This window comes from Ixodes scapularis, unplaced genomic scaffold (genome assembly GCF_016920785.2).
Source record: "Ixodes scapularis isolate PalLabHiFi unplaced genomic scaffold, ASM1692078v2 PGA_scaffold6__148_contigs__length_123643588, whole genome shotgun sequence".
NCBI classification, from domain to species: Eukaryota; Metazoa; Arthropoda; class Arachnida; order Ixodida; family Ixodidae; genus Ixodes; species Ixodes scapularis.
This window is the reverse complement of record NW_024609881.1, coordinates 69,235,072-69,262,723: the sequence shown is the minus strand read 5'-3', so window position 1 is coordinate 69,262,723 and position 27,652 is coordinate 69,235,072. Positions and strand designations below refer to the sequence as shown.

The following is a 27,652-nucleotide window of genomic DNA, read 5'->3' as shown; positions in this document are numbered from 1 at the left end:
GAAGTTAAAACAGAAAACAGAATGGCTAGTTAGTTGAAATGTATAGGGTGGTTCAAGTCACCAGGCTCAATCTAAAATGGACCGTAAAAATCAACGCCTGCACGTAGCTATCTAAAATTTTCGTCAAAGGTGTATTTCTCAGGTCGGTTTTTTCTTTTAAAATTACAAAGCGTAGTTCTCTTTTAGTAAACAAAATAGGGCCAAGAAACTTGCCAGTGTCTATGGCGGGCGGCGACCCAGACGACCATGTCCAGTAGCAGAGTGTGTTTGGTGTTTGTATTGATGGATGGCGTCGGGAGCAGCGTCTGATGGTGCAGCCGACCAGCAAAAGATAGCAGACGACACGCAGACAAAATTCGTTGGTAGCAAAAGAGCCGCCGTTATGCAGACGCGTTTTTTTTTTTACTTTAAGATTTGCTTTTATTGTTCGCATTTATTTTTAACCGAAGGTACATTTCAAGAATTATATTGATTTTAATAAACCACGCTGTTCGCGAGCCGAGGTCAATACGAACTCGAAACACATCCCGCTACTGGACGCCTACCGTCTGCGTTGCTGCCCGCCGTAGACCCTGGCAAGTTTCTTGGCCTTATTCTTTACAGAAAGAGAGCTACGCTTTGTAATTTTACAAGAAAAAACTGACCTGTGAATGGACTTCTTGGCGAATATGTGCTGCCACCTAGACACGCGACTGGGTTCAAGGCTAAGTGGATAGAAAACAACGCGCGCGCAAGGCCTCTCCCACCCGTTCCACACCCAAGGCTTCAGTTACATCCTGTTAACCCATAATTGAGTCGTTGTGACCTAGATACAGCTCCCCCAAACTCGCCTTTGTCCCCATCGTGCGTAATCTTCCGCCCCGAAGTCGACACAACGAAACCATCTTCCCTCTCTGCTCGGCCAGAAGGAAGAGAGAGGGGGTATTGGAACCATTTACTCTCGAACCGATGTTTCTACAAAAGGTCCATTACACCTTTGACGAAAAGTTTAGATTGGTACGTGCAGGCTTCGATTTTTACGGTCCATCTTAGATCGAGCCTGGTAAACTTGGACCACCCTATATTTATACTGTTCCAATAACAAATAAATTGTTTAATCACCAGCCCTAGATCAGTTCAGAAAATGTTTTATTTGTTGAAAAAGGGGTGGTGGTGCCTATCGCCCTTGAATCTAGTCGTTGGTGAAGGGATGAAGGGGAAAGTGCGTTCAATCCATACCGCCCACAACCAATGAACGGGACAGAAAAGAGGACCAAGGGAACCATCGGAGATATTTAGTTTTGAGCGTGCCTTTCTGCCAAATGTGAATTTGAATATAAAAAGTTTTACAATAAATATAATAATAAATATATCAAAATTGTGTTTGCCTGAAATTATAAATCAAATAATAGTTATGAGTTTCGTTTTCTGTTTTAAAGCAAGCCGAAGTTCTGCACTCCACCGTAAGGCGTCGCACCGTCGCGCCGTCGCACTCGGCTCAAGATGGCGTCCAACCTTGTAAAGTCGACTGCCCGAACTGTAAAGCCGCTTCTTTCGCTCGATCAGGGTGAAGCGAGGCGGCGTGCGCTAAATTTATACAAGGCATGGTACCGACAGATGCCTTCCATAGGTAAGCTTTCACCGTTAAATTTGCCAATACACCTTTCGATCCTGTTAAAATGTGGACCAGCGACGACAGCACCCCAATTCACTGAACTTTTTGACCTTCGCTGAACGATTACACTCTTGCTGACTTGCTTGTGTTTGCTGCCTCACCTGTAAATAATCCAATTTGCATCAAAAATATAAACTGGCTATGTTTCTAGAAATATCAACGTGGGCTTGAGTGATCTGGGTGAGCTTGAGCCGCATTTGCAGTTTTGCTCGCTTGTTTTTTTGTGTAAAAACAGACATCAGAAACCGGCAACTAGACACTGTAAGCTTCTTTTTCTTGTGTGTGTATCTTATTTGTATCATTATTATAATTAGGGATGTCGCGAACCACCCTAGGTTCGATTTCGAAAGGTTTCGATTTTTGCGAAGCGAACTAAGGTTCGATTTCGAAAAATTTCGATATTTTCGTACCGACCGAGGTTCGATTTCGAAAAATTCGCAACTTTTGTCCACAGAGGAGCTTCGAATTCGAAAATTTCGAAGCTTTCACGGTTTCTAAAATTTCGAATTCGAATATTTCGAATATTTTTTTACTTCAGGTTCGATAAATTCGAAGATTTCGAAACTCTTTGTAAAAAAGATTCGAAAACTTCGAACGCTTCGAATTTTTAAAGACATGAAGTTCGAACGATTCGAAGATTTCGAATTTCTTTTGGCTTAAAGGTCGAAAAGTTCGAAAGTTTCGATTCTCTTTTAACGCTACATTCAAAAAAAAAAAAAAAAAAACTTCGAAGATTTTGATTTTTTTTCTAATCCAAGTTTTCAAAGTTTGAAGTCCGATTTTCAAGTTTTTCTACAGTTTCAGTTTCAAATAACGTTTTCACGGCTCACTTGTTTTCACAAAATCAAGTTTAGAAAAGTTAGGGTGTGATATCTAGATTCTGCGAAGTTGGTAAGGCAATTAAATGAGACGACGAGTGTCCCGGACGTGCTAGAATATTTGCCAGTGCAGAATTGTGACCGCCAGCCCCCCGGGGGGGAAGGGGGGGGGGGGGGTCTTTATCACGCAGTAGTGATTGCACGAACACACTGTTTTACGAGACTCATCCAGTTCGAAACGGCCAGGGGCGAGCAGGAGGTTGAGGCTCAGAAAAACCTTGAAGCGACCTGGCAAACTAGCTCGCCACCCCTTGCACGCTGGTAGTAATCCGATCCGGTGAAGTTTGTAATTGTCCTGGACGTTTATTTTCTGGGACGGAGGAATCGCCTCGCAAAAAGCACAAAAGCCGACACAACTCGAGGTCGAGGAGCGTTCTACCATACAAGTGGCGTCAGAAGAGGAAAAACGGGGGGAAAGAGGATAGCGGGGGGGGGGGGGCTTCAGCCTCCTTTTCTACTTTGCAGGTATTTCGGACTGTTAAAGAAAACAATACGGGGAAAGAGGGCGTGGTCGAGCTTATTTTAATCTGAAATTATTTATGCATATGTATAGCTACTGTCGCTCTTCACTGCATAAAAGGTTGCGTAGATGGTCACTGTTAGAAACTCGTTGTCAGAAGGCACTGCTCGTCACATGCTTAGTGGTTCGGAAGTTCAAAGCTGTCTTTTCGACCTAAACACCTGTGCCGATAGTAACAAAAGAAAAAAAAAAAACGAATAAATGCGGGAATAAAAAGCAGGAGAAAAAAAAAAAACTATCAAGAATTCGTCGGAAGTGTTCTATTCGTGCATATTCAGAGGTTCAGAACTTTGAAACAAGTTTCTTTTACCAAAATGTGTACAGGCTAAAAGAAACACGTCCCAGGAACGTGAAGCGAAAAAAAAAAAAAAAAAAAGTTTTCTTTTAATGACGTGCTGAACTTGAACACTACTAGAAATCTTCTGCAATGAGTTAATTTATTCCTTAACGTGAAAAAACAATAAATATATTATTTTGTATTCTGCAGATGGCAATGATATGTACTGTCTGTGGTGCTAATTCAAATGCGATACCTCAAACAACTTAGACGAAAATAAATATCAAGTTTAGGTCATAATTGCATGCAGATACATGTTTGGACATTTCTTCGAAACTCACGTTGAATAACAATAATCACATCTTAAGACGGCACTTACCTAGGCTATACATAGATCATTCTTAAAAAAGTATAACATATCTACCATAAATAGCTCCGGCTGCAGCGTGCTTCAAATCTGGCACAAACGATAATCGTCAAAAACCCGTCGTCCGTCCTCGCCCCTTCGGGGATTTATTTCTTTAAACCTAAGCATGCCAGAACATTGAAATAAATGACATTGTCTTTCGTAAGGAACGCAGCACCGCGTGTAAAAGTTCGAGAAAAAAAAATTACGAATGTACCCCACTCCTTGAAATCAAATGAAACCGGCCGCCGGTCTTTCGAAGTTCGACGAACGTCGAACTTTTACCCTAAAAGTTCGAAGTTCGTCGAACCTCTGACTTTTCAGAATTCGAAAGTTCGAAACTTTTCGAATTTTCTTGATAAATAGGTTCGAAAGTTCGAAATTTATCGAATTTTTTGGTCAGTCAAGTTCGAAAGTTCGACGAGCATCGAACCTTGCAGCGCAATAAGTTCGAAAGTTCGAAAAAGATCGAATTTTTTAGCGTAATAAGTTCGACGGTTCGAAAAGCGTCGAACTTCTTAGCTTAACAAGTTCGAAAATTCGACCTCCGTTGAATTTTACGATATAGACAATTCGAAAAATCGAAATCTTTCGAACCTTTCGAACCGCTTGATTCGATCATCGAAACTTCGATTCGAAAAAAGTTCGCGGCATCCCTAATTATAATACAATTTCTGGTTTCAACCCACTCGTGTATAAGTAATTTGTAAATAGTGTAGAGTTTGTGTCACTTCATGTGCGAGCGAAGCCATAGCTACACGTACGAGCATGTTGCTCAGAACTATGCTTGTACTGCACGAGCGCACGTACTTGGCAGAGAGGCTGAAACCCCGGAGCTCGCTCTCTGTAAGATATGCGCCTGCTAGGCGCGAATGCGAGCGTACCTTCGCGTCAATGGAAGAAGACGACGAGTGACAAGGTTTGTGAGTGCTCGTGCTCGTGCAGTTCGGACCGCTGATCGAACCGCCAGTCCATCATGTACTGTCCCGAACCTGACCTGTATATATGTACATAGCTTCAGTGTAATTAAATGTACATAACAAATTTGGCGACGAGGAAATCGGAAAAAGCGGGCGAGACTCCGGCAACTCATCATGGTTGAAAGGACATCGCTGACATTTGAAGCTTTCCAGGCAGGTAAGCCGGAGACATGGCCATTATACCTTCAACGGCTGGAATTCCACTTTGAAGCCCATGGGATCGCTACACCCAAGATGAAGCGAGCCGTGTTCTGCAGCGTTTGCGGAGCCGAGACCTATGCAATACTGCATTCCCTCTGCGCGCCAACGACACCTTCAGAGACGGACTACGCTGACATCATTAAGAAGTTGGGAAATCACTTTGCACCAAAGCCCTCGGAGATCGTGGAACGCTTTAAGTTTCATAAGCGGGCACAGCACAGCGACGAACCCATGGCTGCGTTCATCGCGGACTTACGCCGTATTGCAGTTACCTGCAACTTCGGAGACGCCCTTGACAGCAGTTTGCGCGACCAGATTGTCTGTGGAGTTAAAGATGAGGCCTTGCAACGACGTCTGCTGAGCGAAGCCGAGCTTACGTTGGCTCAAGCGGAGAAGTTGGCAATAGCAGCGGAATGTGCGAAGAACAATGCCATGGAGATTAGGACTACGCCTAAGGACGTCAGCCAAATCCACAGCGTGGCTAAAGATGGACCTGGACCGTCACCGCCTCCACAACATCATGCGAAGCCTGAAACCAAGCAAGCGACTTCCGTGTGCTATCGATGCAACGGGGCACACTCTCCTCAGGATTGCCACTTCAAGAACGCCACATGCCTGTTCTGTGGCCGCAAAGGACATATTGTCAAAGCCTGTCTTCAAAAGAAGGCTAAGAAAAGTCCTCCAAGAGCAAGACGGGGGACGGCGCAAGCTGATCTTTTAGACGGCGATACCACCAAGATGTACGAGCTGTACAACCTCTCGTCCAACGAACCTGCTATCCTCGTAGACGTCGACATCGACGGACAGCCAACAGCGATGGAGGTTGACTCAGGATGCATGTTCTCTGTCATAAGCAGGAGAACAATGGCACGACTTCATATTCCAAATCAGAAGCTGAAACCATCTACGGTTACGCTACGCACATATACGAAGGAGCCTGTTATCGTCCTAGGAAGAGTACTCGTGGAGGTTAAACACAAAGAAAGGTCGGCAACTCTGCCACTTCTGGTGGTCAAGGGAGAGTACGCAAGCCTTCTTGGACGAAACTGGTTCAAGCATCTAGGAATCGGCCTCACAGGTGTCCATCAACTCAGGAACACCCAGGAGGGTAGCGGATTCCTGGAGGAGTTCAAGGAAATCTTCGACGCTGGCCTGGGAAAGAGTCGGGGACCACCCATCCGTGTGGAGGTCGACAGATCTGCTGCACCTAAGTTCTGCAAGTCAAGGCAAGTTCCCTATGCGATGCGTCCGAAAGTGGAGCAAGAACTAGAAAAGTTGGTCCAGCAGGGAATCCTTGAACCTGTAAAACACTCAAATTGGGCTACACCGATAGTTCCAATCCTGAAAAAGAGTGGTGAATTGCGGATTTGCGGTGACTATAAAAGTACCGTAAACAAGGCAGTGAAGTGGGAATCTTACCCATTGCCCACGCCAGAGCAACTCCTGAGCAACTTAGCGGGTTGCCGTCGCTTTACACAGCTTGACCTTGCACAGGCCTACCAGCAGTTGACCGTCGATGATGAGTCCGCAAAGCTTTTTACCATCACGACGCACAAGGGACTTTTCAAGGTTAACCGTCTTCCATTTGGAGTATCCGTCGCCGTAGCGATCTTCCAGCGTTATATGGAGGAGTTACTTGCCGGAATTGAAGGAGTACTAATATTTTTAGATGACATACTTATCGGCGGAGAATCCAAAGAACAGCACGATAGACGCCTGCGAGCTGTGCTGCAGCGATTCAAGGAAGACGGTTTACGCCTTAACAAGGCAAAATGTACGTTCAACACCATGCAAGTCGTGTTTTTGGGATTCAGGATTGACAAGGACGGGGTGCGACCAACTGAAGACAAGGTCAAGGCCATTCATGAAGCTCCAGAGCCCAAGAACAAACAGGAACTACAGTCATTCCTGGGCTTGCTTAACTTCTACCATCGTTTCCTCAAGGGAGCTGCTCACACCTTGGAGCCGTTGTACAGACTGCTGGATAAGGGGGCGAGCTGGACATGGACCGTTCTCGAAGCTGAGGCTTATCGCAAGGCGAAAGAACTGCTCAAATCAACGGCAGTTCTGGCTCACTACGATATCAGCAAGCCTTTATTATTGACCTGCGATGCTTCGCCTTACGGTCTTGGAGCTGTCTTGAGTCACGTGGCCGACTCTGGGCAAGAGTCACCAATAGCTTACGGGTCCAGAACCCTAAGCAAAGCTGAGCGAAATTACTCGCAAACTGATCGTGAGGCCCTGGCGATCATATATGGTGTCAAAAAGTTTCACCAGTACATCTATGGCCGCCCGGTGACCATAATCACCGATCATAAGCCTCTGCTAGGATTGCTGAGTCCGCACAAGGAAATTCCAGCTATGGTGTCACCAAGAGTTCTCAGGTGGAGTCTAATGCTAGCCGCATACCACTACGATCTGCAGTACCGTCCGGGAAGCAAGATAGGAAACGCTGATGCACTCAGTCGACTGCCTATACCTGCAACAGAGCTGGACGACATTCCAGTCGCAGACGTATGGATGCTAGAGACCGCTCCAGAACAGCCTTGGAACTCCGAAAAAATTGCAGCATCCACGAGAAAAGATTCCGTGCTTGCGCGAGTCCAGCGCTGGATCATGCATGGGTGGCCAGATGACAAGCAACACGAACAGTTCAAACCCTATACAACTAGGAAAGATGAACTATCAACTTATAAGGGATGCATCATTTGGGGAAGCCGGCTTGTTATTCCCAAAGTGGCACAATCCACTGTACTCAACATCTTACACACAGCCCATCCAGGCATTGTAAGGATGAAGGCGCTAGCGAGGAGTACAGTCTGGTGGCCTGGCATCGACCATGACATTGAAGAAAAGGCTGCAAATTGCTCCACATGCCAAGAATACAAACCATCAATGCCACGGGCACCAGTGCATCCCTGGGAGACGACGCAACATCCCTGGTCACGTCTACACGTTGACTTTGCAGGACCTTTCAAGGGAAAGATCTTTCTGATCGTGGTCGATTCATTCTCGAAATGGCTCGATGTATGTATTATGAATTCTATGTCTTCCTCAGCCGTCGTACAGAAACTGAGGATGCTGTTTGCCGTACACGGAGTGCCAGACGTCATTGTCAGTGATAATGGCACAGCCTTCGTTTCGGCCGAATTCAAGGAATTTACAAGCCGCAACCAGATTCGACACGTGGCAGTGGCACCTTACCACCCTTCATCGAATGGCCAGGCCGAACGAATGGTGAGAGAAACCAAGGAGGCACTCACTCACATAAATTCAGGCAACATAAACGTCGATTTGGCGCGATTTTTGTTCCGTCAACATACACTGCCACATTCCTCAACGGGCAGGAGTCCTGCGGAACTATTGATGAACCGACGCCTGAAAACAGCATTAGATCGCCTGCATCCAGATTCTCAGTTCCATTCATCATGGAAACAAGAGGACAAGTTTCTCCAGGAAGGGAAGAAGGCACGACTATTTACAGTAGGTGAAAACGTTTATGCAAGAAATTACTTGTCCGGTGCCAAGTGGACCCCTGGAGTAGTCACAGCCGTGACCGGTCCACTATCCTATAGGATTGAAACCGAAGATGGACGATCTTGGCGTCGCCATGTTGACCAGTTGCGCAGGAAGCCAGCGACAACTTCTGCAGGAAACTCGGAAGATAACTCTTCAGTTGACTTGAGTTTAACTGCTCTACCTGAAGCGGTCTCCGAAGAAGCGGACGTTAACTCCGATGCCACACCAGCAGTCCAACCAGCTGGTTCTACAACAGTTTCCCCTAGCAACTCTTCGAGACCTCAAAGAGCAACACGCCGCCCTACTTATCTTAACGACTATGTGCCTTAGTCTAGTAGGGAGGAGTGTAAGATATGCGCCTGCTAGGCGCGAATGCGAGCGTACCTTCGCGTCAATGGAAGAAGACGACGAGTGACAAGGTTTGTGAGTGCTCGTGCTCGTGCAGTTCGCACCGCTGATCGAACCGCCAGTCCATCATGTACTGTCCCGAACCTGACCTGTATATATGTACATAGCTTCAGTGTAATTAAATGTACATAACACTCTCGTAGCTTCTGTTACGCTCTTGCTTAAAGTAAAACGGAGTATAGGCATTGGGTAGGGTTGCAGAGATTGCCATTGTCGGTTGATCACCAGCGCCGGTGGTCAACTGAAGGTCGCGCGCCTTCAGCGATTTCCATATAAGTTGTTTCTGCGCCCCTTTAAGCGACATATTTGCATGAGGAGTGTCTTCATTCAGGGTGTAGTATCTGGTCGGTTTGCCTTGCTGCATACCCGGCCCGGAGGAATAACACGGAGCCAACGGTTTTAACAACAAGAAACTACATTTAATTGGACATGGACGAGACGATTAGCATGGTTACCACCGGTGCCCGAGTCCAGGCAGCGACTCCCTGTGCGCCGCCTCTGATGCGCCTTATCGAGGCGGCGCACGTGACGTGCGCAGACGTGCGCGTGGCTGGCGTGACGTCGCCGCCACGCGGGAAAAGTTCGGCACCCTTGCCTCGCAGTGGGGCAACTGGGCTGGGGAGCCGCCAGGGTGCCCATAATTCCCCCCACCCCTCAAGCTTCGTCCGGCATGTTGATGACCGAGACGATGTCGTGGGCGTCAGTGGGTGGATGGCGCTGCTGGGCGGACTGGCGTTGCAAGTCCGACCGGCGCCTGCTGAACGAGCGTGATGGCCCGTTGGAGGTCGCGCTCGCCAAGTTGGTGGACGCGTGCTATGCGTAAGAGTAGCGGCTCGGTCAGCTCCAGCTTGTCATTTGAGCTCCTTGCTCAAGGCTCGGCTGGCGGCCACCTTGTTGCTCTGGACTGTCTCCAGCAGGTGACTGCTCTCCATGTGGTCCTCCTTGATCCGAGCCAGCTGCCGCTCCGTCCTGTAGAGGGTGGCCGCAGTCCACGATGAGACCGGCCGCCGTGTCGTTCAGATGGCGGGTGTGGCGACGGTGTTGTCCATGAGCCAGCTTCGTAGAAAACAAGGAAGCAGACGACATGGGACTCAGTTGAGGGTTGAGCCTGATGTTATCTTCGCACCCCTTCCAGAAAGTTTGAAATAACGGATCTGAGGTGGGCACACAATCTTCTCCCCCTCTCTTGAAAAGGAAGCAGATCCGTGGAAGTAGAAAACAACCCCCAAAATGCGAGAGAGGCCAAGGAGGCAAAAAAAAAAGGTTCCTCTCTCTTTGGTGTCACCGACGTTGCAGATTATACCGCCGCCTTGGTGGAGACAAGGGGGTTTCCGGAACGGGACTGCCGTCAGTGTCGTTCCGGTCCTGCGAGGAATCTTCGTCTTCTGCTTGGAAAAATCGTTTAAGGTCGGTGACATGAACAGGTCCGGTTTCCTCACTAGACTCGCAGTGAACTAGTTTGTAAGTGAGCGGTGAGCACTTTTCATGCACCCGAAACGGATGTTCCCACCTGTTGGCGAGGGAGGCTGCGAAGCCTCGAGCGGCGTCACTCAATGGGTGAGTACGCCGGAGTAGGAAATCTCCCACCTCGAACTGCAAGTCACGTCGCCCCTGGTTGTACTGTTCTGCCTGCTGTACTCGGGTGACGTCGAGATTTTCTCGGGCTTCTCGAAGGTTATCGGAGAAGCGCTTTCGCAGGTCCTCTGCAAACTTCACGTAGGGGCGAAGCCTTCCCCCTGACTCTGTAGAAAGGAGACTTAAAAAGCGGAAACGCGAGCTCCTTGCCGAAATTCAATTGGGCAGCAGTGAGACCCGTTGACCGATTAGTGGTCGTACGGGTTGCGAATGCCAGCTCGGGCAGTTTCGCGTCCCAGTCCTTGTGGCGCTCTGTGTAGGCCACTAACATCATCTTAAGGTTCCGATTTACCCTTTCCGTGATGTTTGCTTGCGGGTGGTATGGGGAACTTCTTTTGTGCTTTATTCCCAGCACCGCGCATGCATCCACGAACACCTTACTCGTTAGATAGGAGGCATTATCACTTACAAGCTGTGCAGGAAAGCCAAACCTGGCGAATGTTTCAAGTACACACTCCCAGATTTTTTTGCGAATCTAGCTTCCGCAATGGAAATAACTCTACCCACTTCGTGAAGCGGTCGGTCACCACGAACAAGTACTGATTGCCGCGGGTACTACATGGGAAGGGCTCCATGACGTCACAGCAACAAATCTGCCAAGGGCTCTGACTCGCGATTGGTTGCATGAGACCGGGGGGCTGGCCACCACGTGGTTCTGCCTTCTGGCACACCGAGCAGCTTCGAGCATATCGGAGCACATCTTGCCTCATGCCTGGCCAGGTAGCAATTTGGGATTACTTTTCGTAAGTCTTGCTCCCACTGCTGTGTCCTGCCAAGGCAGAGTCATGCATGTATCGAATGAAAAGCTTACGTAGCTTGCGGGGTATCACGGTCCAGAACGCCGAGCCATCCGGATCGTCGTCGGCCTGGGGGATGTAGCGCAGCAGGAGGTCGTCATAGCTCATCAAGTAGGAGTCAAACTCCTCGTCACTTGAGCGGTCGACTGGACCTCTTGCTGCCAGCCAAGCGGACACGCGTTGGCAGAGCCTGTCATCCAGCTGCGCCTTGCGGAGGTCCTCGCGGCTCACCAGTGTACCCCACCGTGAATATTGGGATCCTCGTGTCGTGGCCGCGACGGTCACCAAGCCATGGGTATCCTGCGAGTGTTCCTCGGGAAGTGGAGCACGAGAGAGCGCATCAGCAACTTTGTTGGTTGACCCCGGGCAGTACACTGTGGAGTAGTCGTACTGTTGTAGCGTAAGCGCCCAACGAGCAAGACGTCCAGCTGGATTCTTAAGTCCCCTTAGCCATGATAGCACTAAGTGATCAGATTGAGTCTGGACCGTTGCGCCATCTAGGTACATATCAAAGCGCTTCAAAACATGAATAATGGCGAGACATTCACGTTCTGCGACACTGTAGTTTCGCTCGGCTGGAGTTAGTGTGTGGCTCGTGAAAGCAGCTGGCCGAAGCACACCACCATACTCCTGCAGCAAGACAGCACCCAGGCCACAGTCGCTTGCATCTGTCTGCAGAACGAACGGCTTGTTCAAGTCTGGGAGCTATAAACAAGCGTTGTCAGTCACGGCTTTTGAAAGGGCTGCAAATGCGCATTGTTGTTGTTCGGCCCAACACCACCTGGCGCCTTTTTTTAGAAGGTGATTGAGCAGTTGGGATATCTCGGAACAGTGTGGACTGAAATCCCGGTAGAACGCAATCATTCCGAGGTATCTTTGTAGGCTCTTTACGTCACGTGGGCTTGGGTATTCCGTTAGCGCGCGCAACTTATCTTCGTTGGGGCGGCGCGTGCCGTTATCCACAACAAATCCAAGGAGGTTAATCTTGGGCGCGGCCAACTGAACCTTTCCGGGAGGAATCGTGAGCCCAGCATTACGCATTCGTTCAAGTACAATCCAAAGGTGCTCGACATGCTTCTCAATAGCTCTCGAGAAAACAACCACGTCATCCATGTATGCCATGGCAAATTCATACTTCGAGTTTCCAAGTACAACATCCATCAGGCATTGAAAACTGGCTGGAGAGTTAGACAAGCGAAACGGCAGTCGGGTGAACTCGAACAACCCTCTGTGGCAGATGAAAGCCGTTTTTGGAACGTCTGACGGGTGAATCTCGATCTGAAGAAACCCGCGACTGCAATCCAGCGTTGTAAACACGGTCGCGTTACCGAGCGCGTACATCACAGAGGAAATGCTGGGGAAAGGGTAGCTGTGTCGTACGGACACATCGTTAAGCCGCCTGTAATCCACACAGAGTCTGGCTGTTCCGTCTTTTTTCGGAGCGAGAACAACGGGAAATGCCCAGGGGCTCTTCGACTCACGTACTGAACCGGTGTCGATCATTTCCTTGAGCGCCGCATCAAGGAGTGCTCTTTTGTGGACGCTGATCGGTCGAGGGTTGCACCTCCGAGGCGGTGCGTCACCGGTTTCAATGCAGTGCAGCAGGATGTCAGTCTTTCCAGGTGTTTCCGTGAACATCGGTTAGAAAGACTGCAGGACGGCTTGCAGCTCCTGCTTCTGCTGGCTGCTTGCGGGGCACTTTCGCAACGATTCTCTAACGCCGGCAGGCAAGACGTCTGGCACCGTGGTGAAGTGGGCTGCAGTGGTCGGGTTAGGGATGCAGTCCTCCCGTTCGGTAAACGGAGTCAGCTCCGGTTGTTGTCTCAGCCGGTATCCACGACCAGAAAAGTCGAGCGTCATGCTTTCATGCGTCATGCCCCACGTTGGGCGTCATTGTGGTCGGTTTGCCTTGCTGCATACCCGACCCGGAGGAATAACACGGAGCCAACGGTTTCAACAACAAGAAACTACATTTAATTGGACATGGACGAGACGATTAACATGGTTACCACCGGTGCCCGAGTCCAGGCAGCGACTCCCTGTGCGCCGCCTCTGATGCGCCTTATCGAGGCGGCTCACGCGACGTGCGCGTGGCTGGCGTGACGTCGCCGCCACGCGGGAAAAGTTTGGCACCCTTGCCTCGCAGTCGGGCGACTGGGCTGGGGAGCCGCCAGGGTGCCCACAAGTATGACCATAATAAAATGCCAAACTGACTCGCAGTCGCTCGTGCAAAGTACGCTCCCGAAAAAGGCAAGGTTCTGATGTTGCTGGCCTTTCCTAAATACGGCTGAGCCTCCTCCATGGTTGGGACTTTGGTTGCCACGAAGCGGCATGTACGAGTGGTTGCCACGAAGCGGCGTGTACGAGGGAACAACCCGCCAGCAACCCCGAAATTGCTGCAATAGTTGCTCCGTCTGAAGCGGGCCTAAGCGGCATGATCAGGTGGGCCAGGAGGGTTAGCACATGCCCCAGCAACACACCTGCCCCAGTGATGCACGTGCGACGTAGGAGGTTCCACCGAATTCAAGACAGGCTAGCGACACCAGTGCCAAAGGCGATACTTGTACGTCACTGGAGATAAAAATCGGAAGCTAGAAAGCAACGTCGTGAAAAAAAGACCAGTCTTTTCTTTTTGTTTTGAAAATCATGCGGCTGCTGTTCAGCAACTCCAGAGTCTATGCTCAAACTAGTAATGTTTACAACCGACCACACACAGATGGCGTGCGATCAGCTGGAAAACGGCAAAGCCTAGCCTTCGAGTAGTGTCTTCATATACACCAACTCAACTCTCCTACGTCACGCCGCGGTGGTGGCGCGCCGGGCGCACTTCCGGTCTGGGGCGGTGGGCAGAAGTCGCCGTGCCAGACATGCATTCCTGTGTTCCTTTGGAAGAAACGAGACAAAAAACCTACCTTCTCGTCAAAATGCTGCGATGGGGGCTTTACAAAGAGAGTCTGGGAAGGTTTGAAGATCAGTTTTCATGTGTTTTTGCACCCTCCGTTCGTCCGAGAACGTCGATAGCAGCCGTGAAAAGGGCAAACCTGACGCTGTCGAACTACGATTGCGTGTGCGGGCCACAATTTGTAGTCGCCAGATGTATCTGCTTTGTTCCAACATGACCGAGAGAAAACCCCCAAGTTGTCCGGACCACCCACGGATTCAGTGCGTCTTCAAATTCACACGGCCGCCTGATCGTTCGAACTTTCGTCTGCTCTTTCAAAGTTGTCTGCTTTTTGTCGTCTGCTCGTTCAAACAAAAGCGGCCCGTAGACCAAACTTTGACCCGGTGATTGCAATAAGAAGTAATTGCAGGCCTCAAAAGACTTAAGTAGGCTCGGTGTAAGCAGTAGATACAAGATGTTGATCATTGGTACCGGTGGCCATCACCTACTTGTTACGCTTTGTCTGTTCCCGCTTCCGATTTTCAGTATCGACGTCGATCATCGCCGCTACCTTCTACACTTTTGCAGCACGAGGGTCGTCGCAACCGAAAATAGCTAGAAGAGTCTCATCATGGTTTTGTACGTCCATTCTGCGGCGGTCATGCAAATACATCGCCGCACGTCAAATTATTTGTGCAAAGTTTAGCAGCGTAACGAGCCTTGATGATTTCGCTCAGGCGATTAAAGTGATAAGACATTGCGATGAGGACGTAGAATCGACAACTCCAACGCGAAAAAGAGTATGCAGACTCACACAGACGCCGACAACGTGACATTCGAATGGTTTGTTGACGCGGGACGCGGTGCTTCTTGCCCGTACTCCATTGCGCGTGCGTTCCAACTGTCGTCTGCTCTTTCAAACTTGGCTGCTTTTTGTCGTCAGTTCGTTCAAACGACAGCGGCTCGTAAACCAAACATTGACCCGGTAATTGCGATAAGAACTAAGTGCAGGCCTCAAAACACTTTTGAAGGTTGGTTGGGGTAAGTCGGCTAAGTGTAAACAGATACAAGGAGTTGTTGATCATTGTTACCAGTGGCCATCACCGACTTGTAATGCCCGATTCTACTTGAGGTTTTCAGTATCGATGTCCACCATCTCAGCTACGGTCCACGCTTTTGCAGTCCGAGCGACGTCGCGACTGAAATTAGCGAGCAGAATCTCGACGTGGGAGTCAGGCTTTAGCGCCTATTCTGCGGCGTCCACGTGAAATGAATCGCCGCACGTCACATTATTCACGCAAAGTTTTGCCTCGATAGTTTTGCTGAAGCCGCTCAAGTAGTCAGACATTGTTAGGAGGACGTAGAATCAACAATTCCAACGCGAAAAAGAGCACGGGGACTCCCACCGACGCCGACAACAACGCAATTCAATGGTTTGTTTATGGGCGACGGCGGGCTTCTTGCCCACCATCCACGGCGCATGCGCGGCGCCGGTGACGTCCGCTAGGGGCGCTCCGGTTTGTTTGTAAACATGAGTTGGTGTATACACGCGACTCTTTTTTTTGCTAAGTGGCACTTTTCTTCTGCTAAGGGGCACTTGATGTAGAGAAGAATGTCTCCACACTGTTGCGGACAGATTCCCAGGCACCCTACCTCCAGCAGCTGCAAGTGCCATTGCACAAAACAGCACAGCGCAGAGGCCGATCTCGGCCCCCGTGGAGTGGCCGAAGATGCCTGTCATTAACTGCGGCAACCTCACATCTTCCCTGCATGCGCGCTCAGCAGCGCGGGTTATGCCACACTCAAAGCCGCACCAAACGGCACATGCACAAGAGAGAGAGAGCACATTTGAGGAGTCTACTTTTTTTTTTATTAAAGACATGGCATAGCCCGCAGACCGGCTCACACCGCTTGCACAATCATGGTTGTTTTAGCGACTTCTAGGTAGCAGAACTGGCCATCTGTATTTTTTTGAAAGGGAAAAAAAGAAAAACAACACAGGATTCATGCTCTCTTAAAAGGGGCACTGAAGTCATTTTTGACAAAGGTCGTTTTTGATCTTATATTGTTTACAATCTGTTAGTTCCCACGTATACTAAGTCCTATATTACTAAACCGCCAATCATCTCGGGGCAGTAGAAAAACGTGAACTCTTTTTTCTCGTGGACTACATTGTGTGGACCAGTGAAAGTCGGACAGTATGTGCAGATTCCGAATGATTTTATTGTAACTCGTTTTGAAAAGAGTCTGATAGGTACTCATTCAAATGAGACTCCTCTTTTTCACCGTGGGTGAAGCCATCGCTTGCAACTTGCCGACAAGCGCCCCTCGTCGACCACTTCACTCGGAAGAAAATTCTTCCCAGAAAGGGTGTGTCGCGATTGTTGAACACGCTTTTAACGAGGGAATAAGCTTTGTACGATTGTGATTTCGGGTTTGTTGGAATGCTTAGAGTGCCCAGATTGAGTTGTCACCACAAAAGGACGATCTCAAAATCGACTTCAGTGCCCCTTTAAAAGGCATTTGAAGAAGAACAACATTTTCTTAAACAGTTTGGGACACGCGTGTCAAAAAATAAATTTCGCACAAAAAAAAAGTATTTTTAGAGCAGCATTGACAGCGCAAGATGGCCAAGCCGATCCACCTCTCCTCCATATGCTCGAAATGCCGAGAGAGGAAACAAGTGGAAAAGAGGTGACTACCTACTAAATTGCGTCTCACGCCGTCAATATTGCTCTAAAAAATTTTTTTTTCCCTGTAAAATTATTTTAAGTTACATTTTTACAAACTGTTTAAAAAAAACTTTTTTTTTTCTTTTCAGTGGCTTTTTAAGGTGAAGTGTAGATGGTAGGACATTACAAGATCAGTGCAAATTGTTGTGAAGGAAATAGTAATAAGATACGTTAATATCACATTTTGTCTCATTTCTTTACTCTCAGTGTTGTCCTTTTCTCCTGCCTTGTTTTCTTAATACTATTTAGGTTTAGAGACACATCATAGAGCCTTCTTTTCTGCTTTCGTTCCAGTCAAGATGTATGACATCCCGGTGACTGCTGAACAGGGGCGCACCAAGCTCCACCAAGAGTTCCTCAGAAACAAGCATGTCAGGGACATCAGGACCATCGACCTCCTAGTAATCAAGGCCAGTTAACTCACTAAATTGTTTTCATCTTTAATGTTGTTTGTGCAGGACAGATCATCCTCCCCACACAGTTTGTGGTTGAAGGGGGTTGATGTCTGTAAGTCCCTACTTGCTGGAGCCACAGTGTAAATATACGCAAGGTGCTGCAATTATATGCAGAAAGTTGTGCCGCCCGAGTGAAATGCTGCTCCGGCCTGGGGCAAACAGCATTTTTTTTCTTTAGATTTGTGGGTCGTCATTTCAGATGTCACAACCATTTCTCCACATCATTCGCACGTTCCATCACACGTCGACCCGGTCATTGTGGCCTGTTCAAGGCAGTTTACCGTCTGCAGTGTGCAGAAGAAAGTTCCGGCACCGCAGCTGTAGCCCTGCGCGTGTTGAACCGAAAGTGCTAATTACACGTGCTCCTTTTAATCAAATTTTAACGTTAATTTTTCTCGTTAATTAGAGCCATTGTACGAAATTTTAGGAAAGAACATACTGTTAGCGCACGAAGCACCCCAGGTACAGTTTTTTTTGGAAATGTCGCTACAGTGTCGTTTAGCAGAGATTCTACAGCACCTGAAATGCATTTTTGGCAGTTGTTTTTGGTATCTAATTCCGCCCACACATTCAAAATAATCCCGAATCGGTGACAAGAGCTGTCGGCACGTTTGCTCACTTGCCACGGTTATGGCTGTTCATCGTAAATGTGCCAGCGAAATGGGTGAGCGGGCATCGAGGCTGCGGTCATCGTACCGTCCCAATTCATAGTTGTTCGAGCCTCCTTTGACGGGCCGAGTGCAGGGCGATTTACGATGGAACAGGCATTTCTCGCCCCTACCTCCACTGCTGTGCCGCTGCAGGATCGCTGCCAGCAACTAAATGTGCCAGCTGCGAGCCGCGAGGCAGCATTTAAATACATATGCGGTAAACGGATCAGTGTGGCACGTTCTGGGAAATTAGAGACAATCTGTACGGCACACTTATGAGGACTTGCCCCTTGCTAAGCGTTTCTGTCACGAGGTTCATAGCAACGATAATGATCGTAAATAAAGGAAGATGAGTCCAAAATGAATTCCAGCAATTAGTAAGATGAGAAAGGAGCTAATCGCAAGAAAAAGGAATCTATAAATCAAACTATTTACGGCAGAGTATGAGAAGTGTCCATTTGGGTTGTTTGCTGACCTTTGCTGGCGGCATTGGTGCATTGCTGGCATTCCTTTTGATCTGTTATCTGCACTTACTAGCAGAGGGTGGGAGCTTTGCGGTAGAGCATTGGCATCCGGGTCTTTGGGATACTTCCTTGGAGGGCATTTTTTGTTGGACAAAAATCAAGTTGACTTGTCACAGCCCTGGGTACTCTCGGTGCTGTACCTGAACGGAAGTCCCGTGGGCACGAGACTCGGCAACCCAGTCTTAGTTCGAGTATTGACCCCCAAGTGCCGAGGCTGGTTACCAATCTCGCTTGCCCTTCTCTCCAACTCCGACGGCGTTCGTTCTCGTCCCTCGTCGGGTCTCGTGCCATCCTCCTTTTTCATTGCGCACTCTTTTACACATTCCCCCGGCGTTTGAAAGGGATACTGCGCTGTTTAACCATATCAATTATGTTCCTGAATAGGCCTATATTTTTGCCAGCAGTGCTTATATTCAGTGTATCAAGTTATTCGAAAAGTTGGATACTAGAAGTCTGAAAGTTGAATAGAATTATTCGGATAGTCATTGTTCACTTCAAGTTAGAAACTCAAATATTCACACACCCCCAGTGACGAACGGGAGCAAGAGAAAAAGGCACGCGCGGACTTTCAACACAGTAGCCATGCGTCAGAGATGCGGAGTCCCTGAAATACTTCATTGCTTAGTGGCTCTAACTAGAGTCGTTGAACATAGAGCACTATATAGTTCCTTCGGAGCAGAGTAGCGCAATCTAGGACGCCATCTCTCGGCGACTAGTGGCGAACGCCCGGTTCCAACTCCGGTCAGATATGCATAGGGAACGTGAGAAAATCATTGTTTCTTGAATATTTTGGGGATGTACGGAATGACAATAGTTTTTGACATAACAAAGGAACAGTTTACCATAATTTGCGCTAAGTTGTGTGCCATGTAAGAACACAATTTTTTTAAAAATTGCCTGAGCGGCATCATGCAGCAGACGCGGCGACGTCACATCGTTCACGTGACCTGCTCCGGCTAACCTATAAAGTCTATCTGCCCTGCGTAAAACAATCGTCTGCTTCAAACGTCATTGCCTTGGAAATTGCCTTCTCAAAGTTTTCACACGCATCCAGTATTATGAAAACTTTGATAAAGTGTTTAGTGCTTTACCAACTTCACAACAGACCAGTTTTGAAAAGTTTGAACTTGCCGTTTATTTCTTAATCAGCTGTGTTGCGTCGATCTCCATGTGTTCTCCCATAGGGCAGGCCGCCTCCTGGAACCCTGAGTACCACGTGACTCGCACCAAGGTGCTCTGTTGGCCATGCTGACGGCAAAACACGCGGATCAAAGGATTGCGTTGCTCTGCTCCGTAGTAGCTATACAGGTCTCGAGTTGAACGTTCCCAGAGTACCGAATTCCATTCAGTCCGCTTACCGGGAGTCAATCCTGCAGAATCCAGTTCTGACTAACTGGCTTAGCCTGTGGCGGAAATTGTCAGTCGGCCATTTTGGAGCCCAAAGCAACAAAAAATATGTATAAAACGTTTCTGCATTACCACAGCTATGGCGGGTTCGCCTGGGTGGGATATCTGACCATCGATGAGTTAGGATCTAGCGGAAGGTCCGTTGATTTTCTCTAGATCTTTTTTTCTTATATTAAGTAGCCGCTAATCTGGTTCGCCAAAGAAGATTGCCAGCTCATTTGCTCGCTCCGATCACGCTGATGCTGCGTTTCAAACTCTGTGCTTCAGACGATAAGCCTAAAAGCCCGTTCACACTCTTGCAACCGAGTACGACCAAGAGACACGAGACTTGTTGAAACCTCTTAAAATTTCTTAGGACGAGAGAACACACTGGCACGCTGGTGCCATTTAGGCGGTGACACTGAAACTGCATTTCACAAGAGCGAAGGTTTTGCGGGATTTCCGAAGTCAAATGTGCGTAGTACCTATAAGAAGGACTCGTTTATAACGTTGACAAAAGGTTTCCAGCCAAGAAAGAAAGTATTATGCACCAGAGAAATAGAAAATGTGCCGGACCGCCAAGTTTACACTGCTACCCAATAGGTGGTGCCAGTGTGTCCTCTCGTTGTAAGAGGTTTCAAGGAACCCAGTTTTAAGAGGTCGCTAAGTGTGAACGGGCCTTTACACTCGACTTCAATGTGTTTCGAGGCAAGAGAAAGGAGACAGCAAGGAGCAAGTTGCGCACCGCTCGGAACAAAGAAGAAAACTTTAATAGAAACAAACCAGTGTTGCCATAGGCCAGGAACGTGGATCAAGGAGCTCGCCAAGAACGAACGCCACCTGTATGCGCCTCACTTCGACCGCACAAGGCAGCTCCATTTCGAGACGGGTTGGAGCACGACTGCTGCGCCGCGACTCGATTCTAAAACGAAGCTCGGGAGCTTTGGTACTCTGAGAACGTTTTGGTGCTCTACTTGTAACTATTGTTGGGCCGGCTTAACTGGAATGGCTGGGGTGGCCAGCAAGGCTTTTCTGAAGGTGCAGTAAATGGGTTTTCGACTTAGATCTTTAACATGCTAGCTTTGTTCATGTGCACCAGGAATTGAAATGGGCATATTGTTTAGATGTGTTCTGCTCTGTCAAACACTGTTTACTGAGGGCTAGGGTTTCGTTGAAAAAGGCTGAAAAGAAAACGTTTAGTGTGAAGCTTGGTCAGTGCTGGATCTTATACAATCTTGTGTGCAACAAAGACGAGGACAAAAGCAGAGAAGAGGACCTTGTTGTGTCCTCTTTTCTGCTTTTGTCCTCGTCTTTGTTGCGCACAAGATTGTCTAAGATGTCAAACCAACTCGCCCAAACAACCACTCTTCTTGAATTCAGTGCTGGATGTGTGGGGCAACCATAAGTGTCAACTCTTCACGTCTGTGACAACCTCTGTTTGTTTAAAGCTGAAGCAGTTTTGTATTTGAGAGAAGACACCAGATTGTTTGTTAACTTGGCCGTTTCTTATCATGAAGATGATTATTGTTTGCCACTCGATGCACGGGCTAAGCAGGCCACTCTCTTCAGCCTTGCTGCAGTGATACCACCATCAGTTTTTTATTCGTTGTATGTAGACGATGTCCAGATCGCTTTCTCCTCATACAACTTGTCAATCTGTGAGCGCCAATTTCAGGTAGCAATAAATAAGATGAGTAAGTGGGCCGATAAAAATGATTTCCGGTTTGCACCAGAAAAAAACTGTGCGTGCCTTTCCCATTACGTGGGGGTTGTCACTAGATCCCAGCTTGCAAAGAATGACACTGACATAACCATTAGGCATGAACACAAGTTCTTCGGTGTTATTTTTGATAAGAAGATCACTTTGCAGGCCCATCTAAAGGAGCTGAAGCGAATGTTTTAAATCTGCTAATGTTCTCAAAGTACTTGCACACATGTCCTGGGGTTCTGACAGGAGGTGCCTCCTGCGACTCTACAACTTGCTGGTTCGTTCCCGACTCAACTATGGTGCGGTTGTATATGGCTTGGCATGACCGTCATCTTTAAAAATGCTAGATCCTGTCCATCACCTTGGACTTCGACTTGCCATGGGGGCCTTCCGAGCGTCGCCTATCCTGAGTTTGTATGCAGAGACGTACCAAATGCTACTAGAAAAACAAAAACAGTACCTCGGCCTATGCTGTAGTTATAAGGTCAAATCTGACCCTGAACACCCATCCTTCTGCTGTTTGCGGGCATCTCCTTTTTTATGTGTTCTTGAGAACAAGCCAAGGATAGTACGGCCTTTAATCCTCCGCATTCAAAGGATGTCTGCATTCGTGCAGCTTCCATTTCCTGAGCGTAGCTTGATGACGAGAGTTTGAAGCATTGCTCCTTGGAAAACGGTGCACTGTACCTGTGACTGGTCGCTGGTGAATTACAATAAGCAATCTGTTGCGCCACTAGTTCTTCAGCAAGAGTTTATGACCTTGCAAGCTGAGTATAAGAACTATGCACAATTCTTCACTGATGGTGCAAGAACTCCACACTTTGTCGGTTTGGCTGTATATTCAGAACACTTTGTGAAGGCTTGACTCTGTTGCCAGCATTTATACTGCAGAGCTTTATGTTGTGCTCATGGTTAATGAATATATATTAGGCAACAATATCAGGAAAGCAATTTTGTTTGTGGACTCCCAGAGTGCTACAATCTCTCTCTCTGTTCCCTCAATGATTCTAAGAATCGGCTTGTGCAGAGTTAAACCTGGCTTTCCAAATGGGATACAATATCAACCTGTGCTGGGTACCAAGCCATGTGGGAATTTCATGTTATGAAAAGGCAGATAGGCTAGCAGCCTCTGTTAAGGATGCTCTGGAAACACCCGTTCGGCTCCCTCAAGAAGATTTTAAACCAGTTTTTAAAAAAGCAATTTATTACGCCTGGCAGCTAGACTGGGACAAAGAAATAGATAATAAGCTACATGTCATCAAACCACGTTTGGAGGTACGGGAGAGTTTGCACCATAGAGACCATCGCCATGAAGTTTTAATGTGTTGTTTGAGAATTGGGCATTCTTGTGTGACCCATCGACATCTTCTTTGTGGTGAGGACACCCCATTCTGCGAGCATTGCGGTGGATTGCTAACTATATTGCACATTCTATGGCACTGCAAATTCTTTGATCAAGAACGTCAAACAAGTTTCCCCTCATTTTCCCGATATCTCCCATTTCATCCAGCCTTCTTGCTGGGAGATGAACCTTTAGTTCCTACTTTAGATATTTTTTTTTTAAACTGGCTACCTGCTTCAGTTATAGATTTTCTGCATAGTAATTCCTTTAATTTACTATAGATTATTTTAATTATTTCTTTGGTGCAGCATAGCCTATGTTGCTTTTTGCACCATTAAACACTTAATAATCAATAATAATCAACAATCGGGCCACTCTTTTTAAGATAGCATTGAAATTATGTCTGTCTGCACACCTGAATTCGTCTGTTTGGATACCAAGCAAAGCTTACAAGACACCCAAGTACTAGAGGCAGTATTGATCAGCTGAGGGCATGCACTTGCCCAAGCACTTGGTGTTAAGCCCCACATAACACTGCCTTGCTTCTTTATTTCACATTTATTAGTATGTTTGGTGCAGAGGCTTTCAATACCTGGATTCGCATAGCTTTAGTACAGAATGTCAAGAAAACAAACGAAAAATTCTCTTTCTTGCGTCACAAGAATGACCTATGTGTTGCCATATGCTCAGACTCGATCGAAAGGCTGAGCCAGTGGTTAGGATAAGATGGCGAATTTCCAAAATGTGCGGTTAAGTTAGCAAAAAGTTGGAAGTAAGAGACTGTTTTGCCTACGTGAAGGTGCCGTCGGGTAGCAGAAGCAGAGTGGGTGCATCTGTTTTTTTTTCTGGATCTCAGTTGGTGCCAGTGCCTATGATAGCATTGAATAGCATATGTGAACACAGAAACCTGTTGTTACTTGCTTGTGTTCATGTCTGCTTGCTATTGCTAGTGGCTCCATGTGAGAAGTGCGACGGTAACTATAGTCGGTGGCAGGTTTAGGGTTTATGGGGAGCTCTTTTCACCTATTTCCACTTTGTTAGAGCGAACACTGGAGAGGAGGCTACCTCTTCTTCAGCCCTCACTCTGCTAATGTGGAAAGATGTGAGGAACTTTCCCTGGCCTCTTAACCTGTCACCGACTATAGATGTTCTCCATTTGCTTCTGCTGCCCAACAGCAACCTCTTTTAGGCCACGTCAGCTCTTTGCTTCAAAGTTCTAAGGGTAAAAGCGCTAAGAAACAACAGACAAGTGAAAGAAACGAACAAGTTCGTTCATAGTTCGTTCATACCTCGCACCACTCTTGACTGGAACCACCTTCCAGCCTCTGCGGTATCGATTTCCGATGGTGTGGCGTTTAAAAACTGTATTGCCAATATTTATATTCCAGAATTTGACTAACCTATTGTTATTTTTCTTGTTCTGTTTCATGTGCATATCTTAGATTTACTTTATATTATGTAACCCACTCCCCTCTGTAATGCCCTCGGGCCCTGAGGGAAAAATAAATGAAATGAAATGAAACACAGAGCGCTACTTGCAACTTAAGTTTACTCACAGAAAAGCATGGGGTTCCTGTATTACTCTCAGCTCCTCAAAAATAGGGCAGATAGTGTGGAAAAGTGGGACGAAAGCAGCCACGCGTAGGTGTATGTCATAAAAAAAAACATAGGACCAGGTATGTGGAGTGCAGCGAAGGCGTGCTATGCAAGATTCATTTATCATGTGGCAAAGTATACATAGTCCAATCGGGTCGTCGTAGAAATGATAGGCCCAGAGATCATGCACTGTCAGTGAGATAGTCGCCCTCGGGAAATCTGGCTCTGCACTGTAGCAGTCGTGGATTTGACAACACCATTATCTTAGCCCAAAACCAAAACAAAATGACAAGGGAGATATCCGAAGCATTCTTCATAACGAAGTGCATTGAAGGCATGTGTGTCAGTGCTTTATTGATAGCCCTGTTTGGTGCTGAGGTGGCGTTTTTTTTTAAATCTTTTGTAAAGAAGATAGCAGATAGGTAAGCCTTGATTGGATGATGTCGCATTTCTATCGTACATGTCGTGTTTTCATAATGTATAGGGTGGTCCAAGTCACCAGGCTGGATCTAAAATGGACCGTAACAATCGACGCCTGCACGTAGCAATCTAAACTTTTCGTCAACAATGTAATTCACAGACTTCGATTTTTTTTTTTTTTTTTTGTCAAATCACAAAGCGTAGTTCTCTTTCTGTAAAAAATAAGGCCAAGAAACTTGCCAGTGTCTAGGCGGGCAGCGACGCAGACGGCAGGGGTCTAGTAGCAGGGTATGTTTGGTGTTGGTATTGATAGATGGCGCTACTTCCTCATTGCGACGGCTCGCAACCACCGCAGTTTATTAAAATGAACATAATCTTTTTGAAATGTAAGTTCGGCTAAAAATTAAATGCGAACAATAAAAGCAACACTTAAAGTAAAAAATGCATCTGCATAATGGCGGCGCTTTTGCTGCCAACGGATTTCGTCTGCGTGTCGTCTGTTTTCTTTCGCTGGTTGGCTGCACCTAGAGCACTATATAGCTCCTACGGAGCACAGTAGCGCAATCCTTTGATCCGCGTGTTTTGCCGACAACATGGCCGACAGAGCACCTCGGCGCAAGTCGCGTGGTACTGAGGGTTCCAAGAGGCGGCCCGCTCTATGGGAGAATACATGGAGATCGACACAACACATCAAAAAATAAACGCCGTGTTCCCACTTTTCGAAACTAGTCTATCGTGAAGCTGATAAAGCACTAAACACTTTATCAAAGTTTTAATTATGTTGGAAGCGTGTGAAAATTGCGAGAAGGCAATTTCCAAGGCAATGGCGTTTGAAGCAGACGATTTGTGTGCGCAGCGGAGAGGAACTTTTTGGGTTGGCCGGAGCGGGTCACGTGGACGCTGCGATGTCGCTGTGACGTCGCCGCGTCGTCTGCTGCATGATGCCGTTCAGGCAATTTTTTTTAAAAAAGTTACGTCCTTACATGGCTCGCAACTTAGCGCAAATTATTTTAAAATTTTCCTACATTATGTCAAAAACTATTGACGTTCCGTACATCCCCCCAATATTGAAGAAACAATGATTTTCTCACGTTCCCCATGCATTTCTGATCGGAGTTGGAACCCTCGGGCGTTTGCCGCTAGTCCCGAGAGATGGCGTTCTCGATTGCGCTACTCTGCTCCGAAGGAGCTATATAGTGCTCTAGCTGCACCTTCAGACGCTGCTCCCGGCGCCATCTATCAATACGAACGCCAAACATACCCCGCAACTGGACTTAGTCGTCTGGGTCGCCGCCCGCCTTAGACCTTGGCAAGTTTCTTGGCCCTATTTTTTTACTAAAAGAGAACTGCGCTTTGTAAATTTACAAGAAAAAACCGACCTGTGAAATACACCTTTGACGAAAAGTTTAGATTGCTACGTGCAGGCGTCGATTTTTACGGTCCATTTGAGTTTGAGCCTGGCGACTGGGACTGCCCGATATATATATGTGCCTTTCCGTGAATAAATTCCAGTTGCAAGGAGCACTCCATGTTTTTCATTTCTTTCACTTGTTCGTTGTTTTTTTAGCGCTTTTACCCTCAGAACTCTGAATCACCAACTAGCTCAAGTGCATACCCTTCTTCGCTTGAACTTTTTTATTGCGTGACCATAACTTCTTAGGTCAGCCTTGAGCAATGCATAATTCGGCTTTGCAGTGCAGAAAATATGGTGCTCCATAAACTCGCCTTTGTAACAGACTTGTGTATATAAGCTGCGAGTTTAATTAGTTGCTCTTTTGATTGTAGAAGGAACCTGAGTATTTAAGGATATGCAACTTGCATAGATCCACCCTGGACCAACTAATGTGATCTGCTAAAGCACCATGCCTGACGTAATAACTGTAACCACTACACACCTCTGTACTCTGTTCCCCTCCCCGTTTGACTATACCTTATTTCACCATTCGATGAACCGAAGTGAGCCATTGAAGCCTACAAGCCACTTAAGTCAATCCAATGCTGTGCCATGTGACCCAAAGGTCACGTGGCACACGAGACCTTCATGAAAGGCACGACGACGCGCGGGGCACGCAGTCACGTGATATGTTTGCAGTGCTGTGTTGGTTGGGATTGCTTGTATCATCTGCTGCGGTTTATCGTAAGGTGAAATGGGAGCATAGAAGCCAAATCCACAAGTTGTCCAGTTGTCCACCCAAATCCTGTACCCCAAGGTGTTTCACATGGTTTCGGTCTACTTGAGGCGGATGTTTGCCAGAGAGGTCCTATGCTACGTCAAGAGACATGAGATGGAAGCTGATGGATTGTAACCTTGGCCTCCATTTGGAAGCATGAGTGAACATATTGTATGTGTGGGTCTCAAGCGGACAATTGGTTGATATATGTAGTGTATAATTTTACAACTAAATAAACAGCATAGTTATTCTGCGGTTGGATACCCTTGTCCCTACAGGGCCAGATGGAGTTGGTCGAGACCTTGAAGATCTTCAAGCAGAAATCGCACGTGATGGCCTTCTTCAAGGACACAGTGGAACCGAAACCGGCAGACTTCATGTCCAAGTTTTTGTCTGGCCAGTGAAGAGTCTAGGAGCACCAAGCGTCGCACTGCCATCTCTTTTCTGGCCATGCCCGTGTTTGGTTGTACATATGGCAACATAGGAAATAAAGAAAGGGAGGTTAGAGCTGA

The 27,652-nt window shown here is 47.4% G+C and overlaps 1 protein-coding gene across 1 annotated transcript; it reads left to right on the top strand.

The window, feature by feature from the left end:
* The first annotated feature begins 1,448 nt into the window (after nt 1–1,448).
* Nucleotides 1,449–27,652, top strand: LOC8031463 (NADH dehydrogenase [ubiquinone] 1 alpha subcomplex subunit 6). The gene is made up of 3 exons (XM_029977606.2): nt 1,449–1,609; nt 17,183–17,298; nt 27,419–27,652. Exons 1-3 carry the CDS (start codon nt 1,483–1,485, stop codon nt 27,542–27,544), a joined length of 369 nt encoding a protein of 122 aa, XP_029833466.2. The 5' UTR covers nt 1,449–1,482; the 3' UTR covers nt 27,545–27,652.

Bases quoted from the DNA above. Each gene is read 5' to 3' on its own strand.
- LOC8031463 (XM_029977606.2), top strand. From the start codon at position 1,483: ATGGCGTCCAACCTTGTAAAGTCGACTGCCCGAACTGTAAAGCCGCTT. The intron at 1,610-17,182 runs GTAAGCTTTCAC...CTTTCGTTCCAG, and splicing joins CCGACAGATGCCTTCCATAG to TCAAGATGTATGACATCCCG. The intron at 17,299-27,418 runs GCCAGTTAACTC...TTGTCCCTACAG, and splicing joins TCGACCTCCTAGTAATCAAG to GGCCAGATGGAGTTGGTCGA.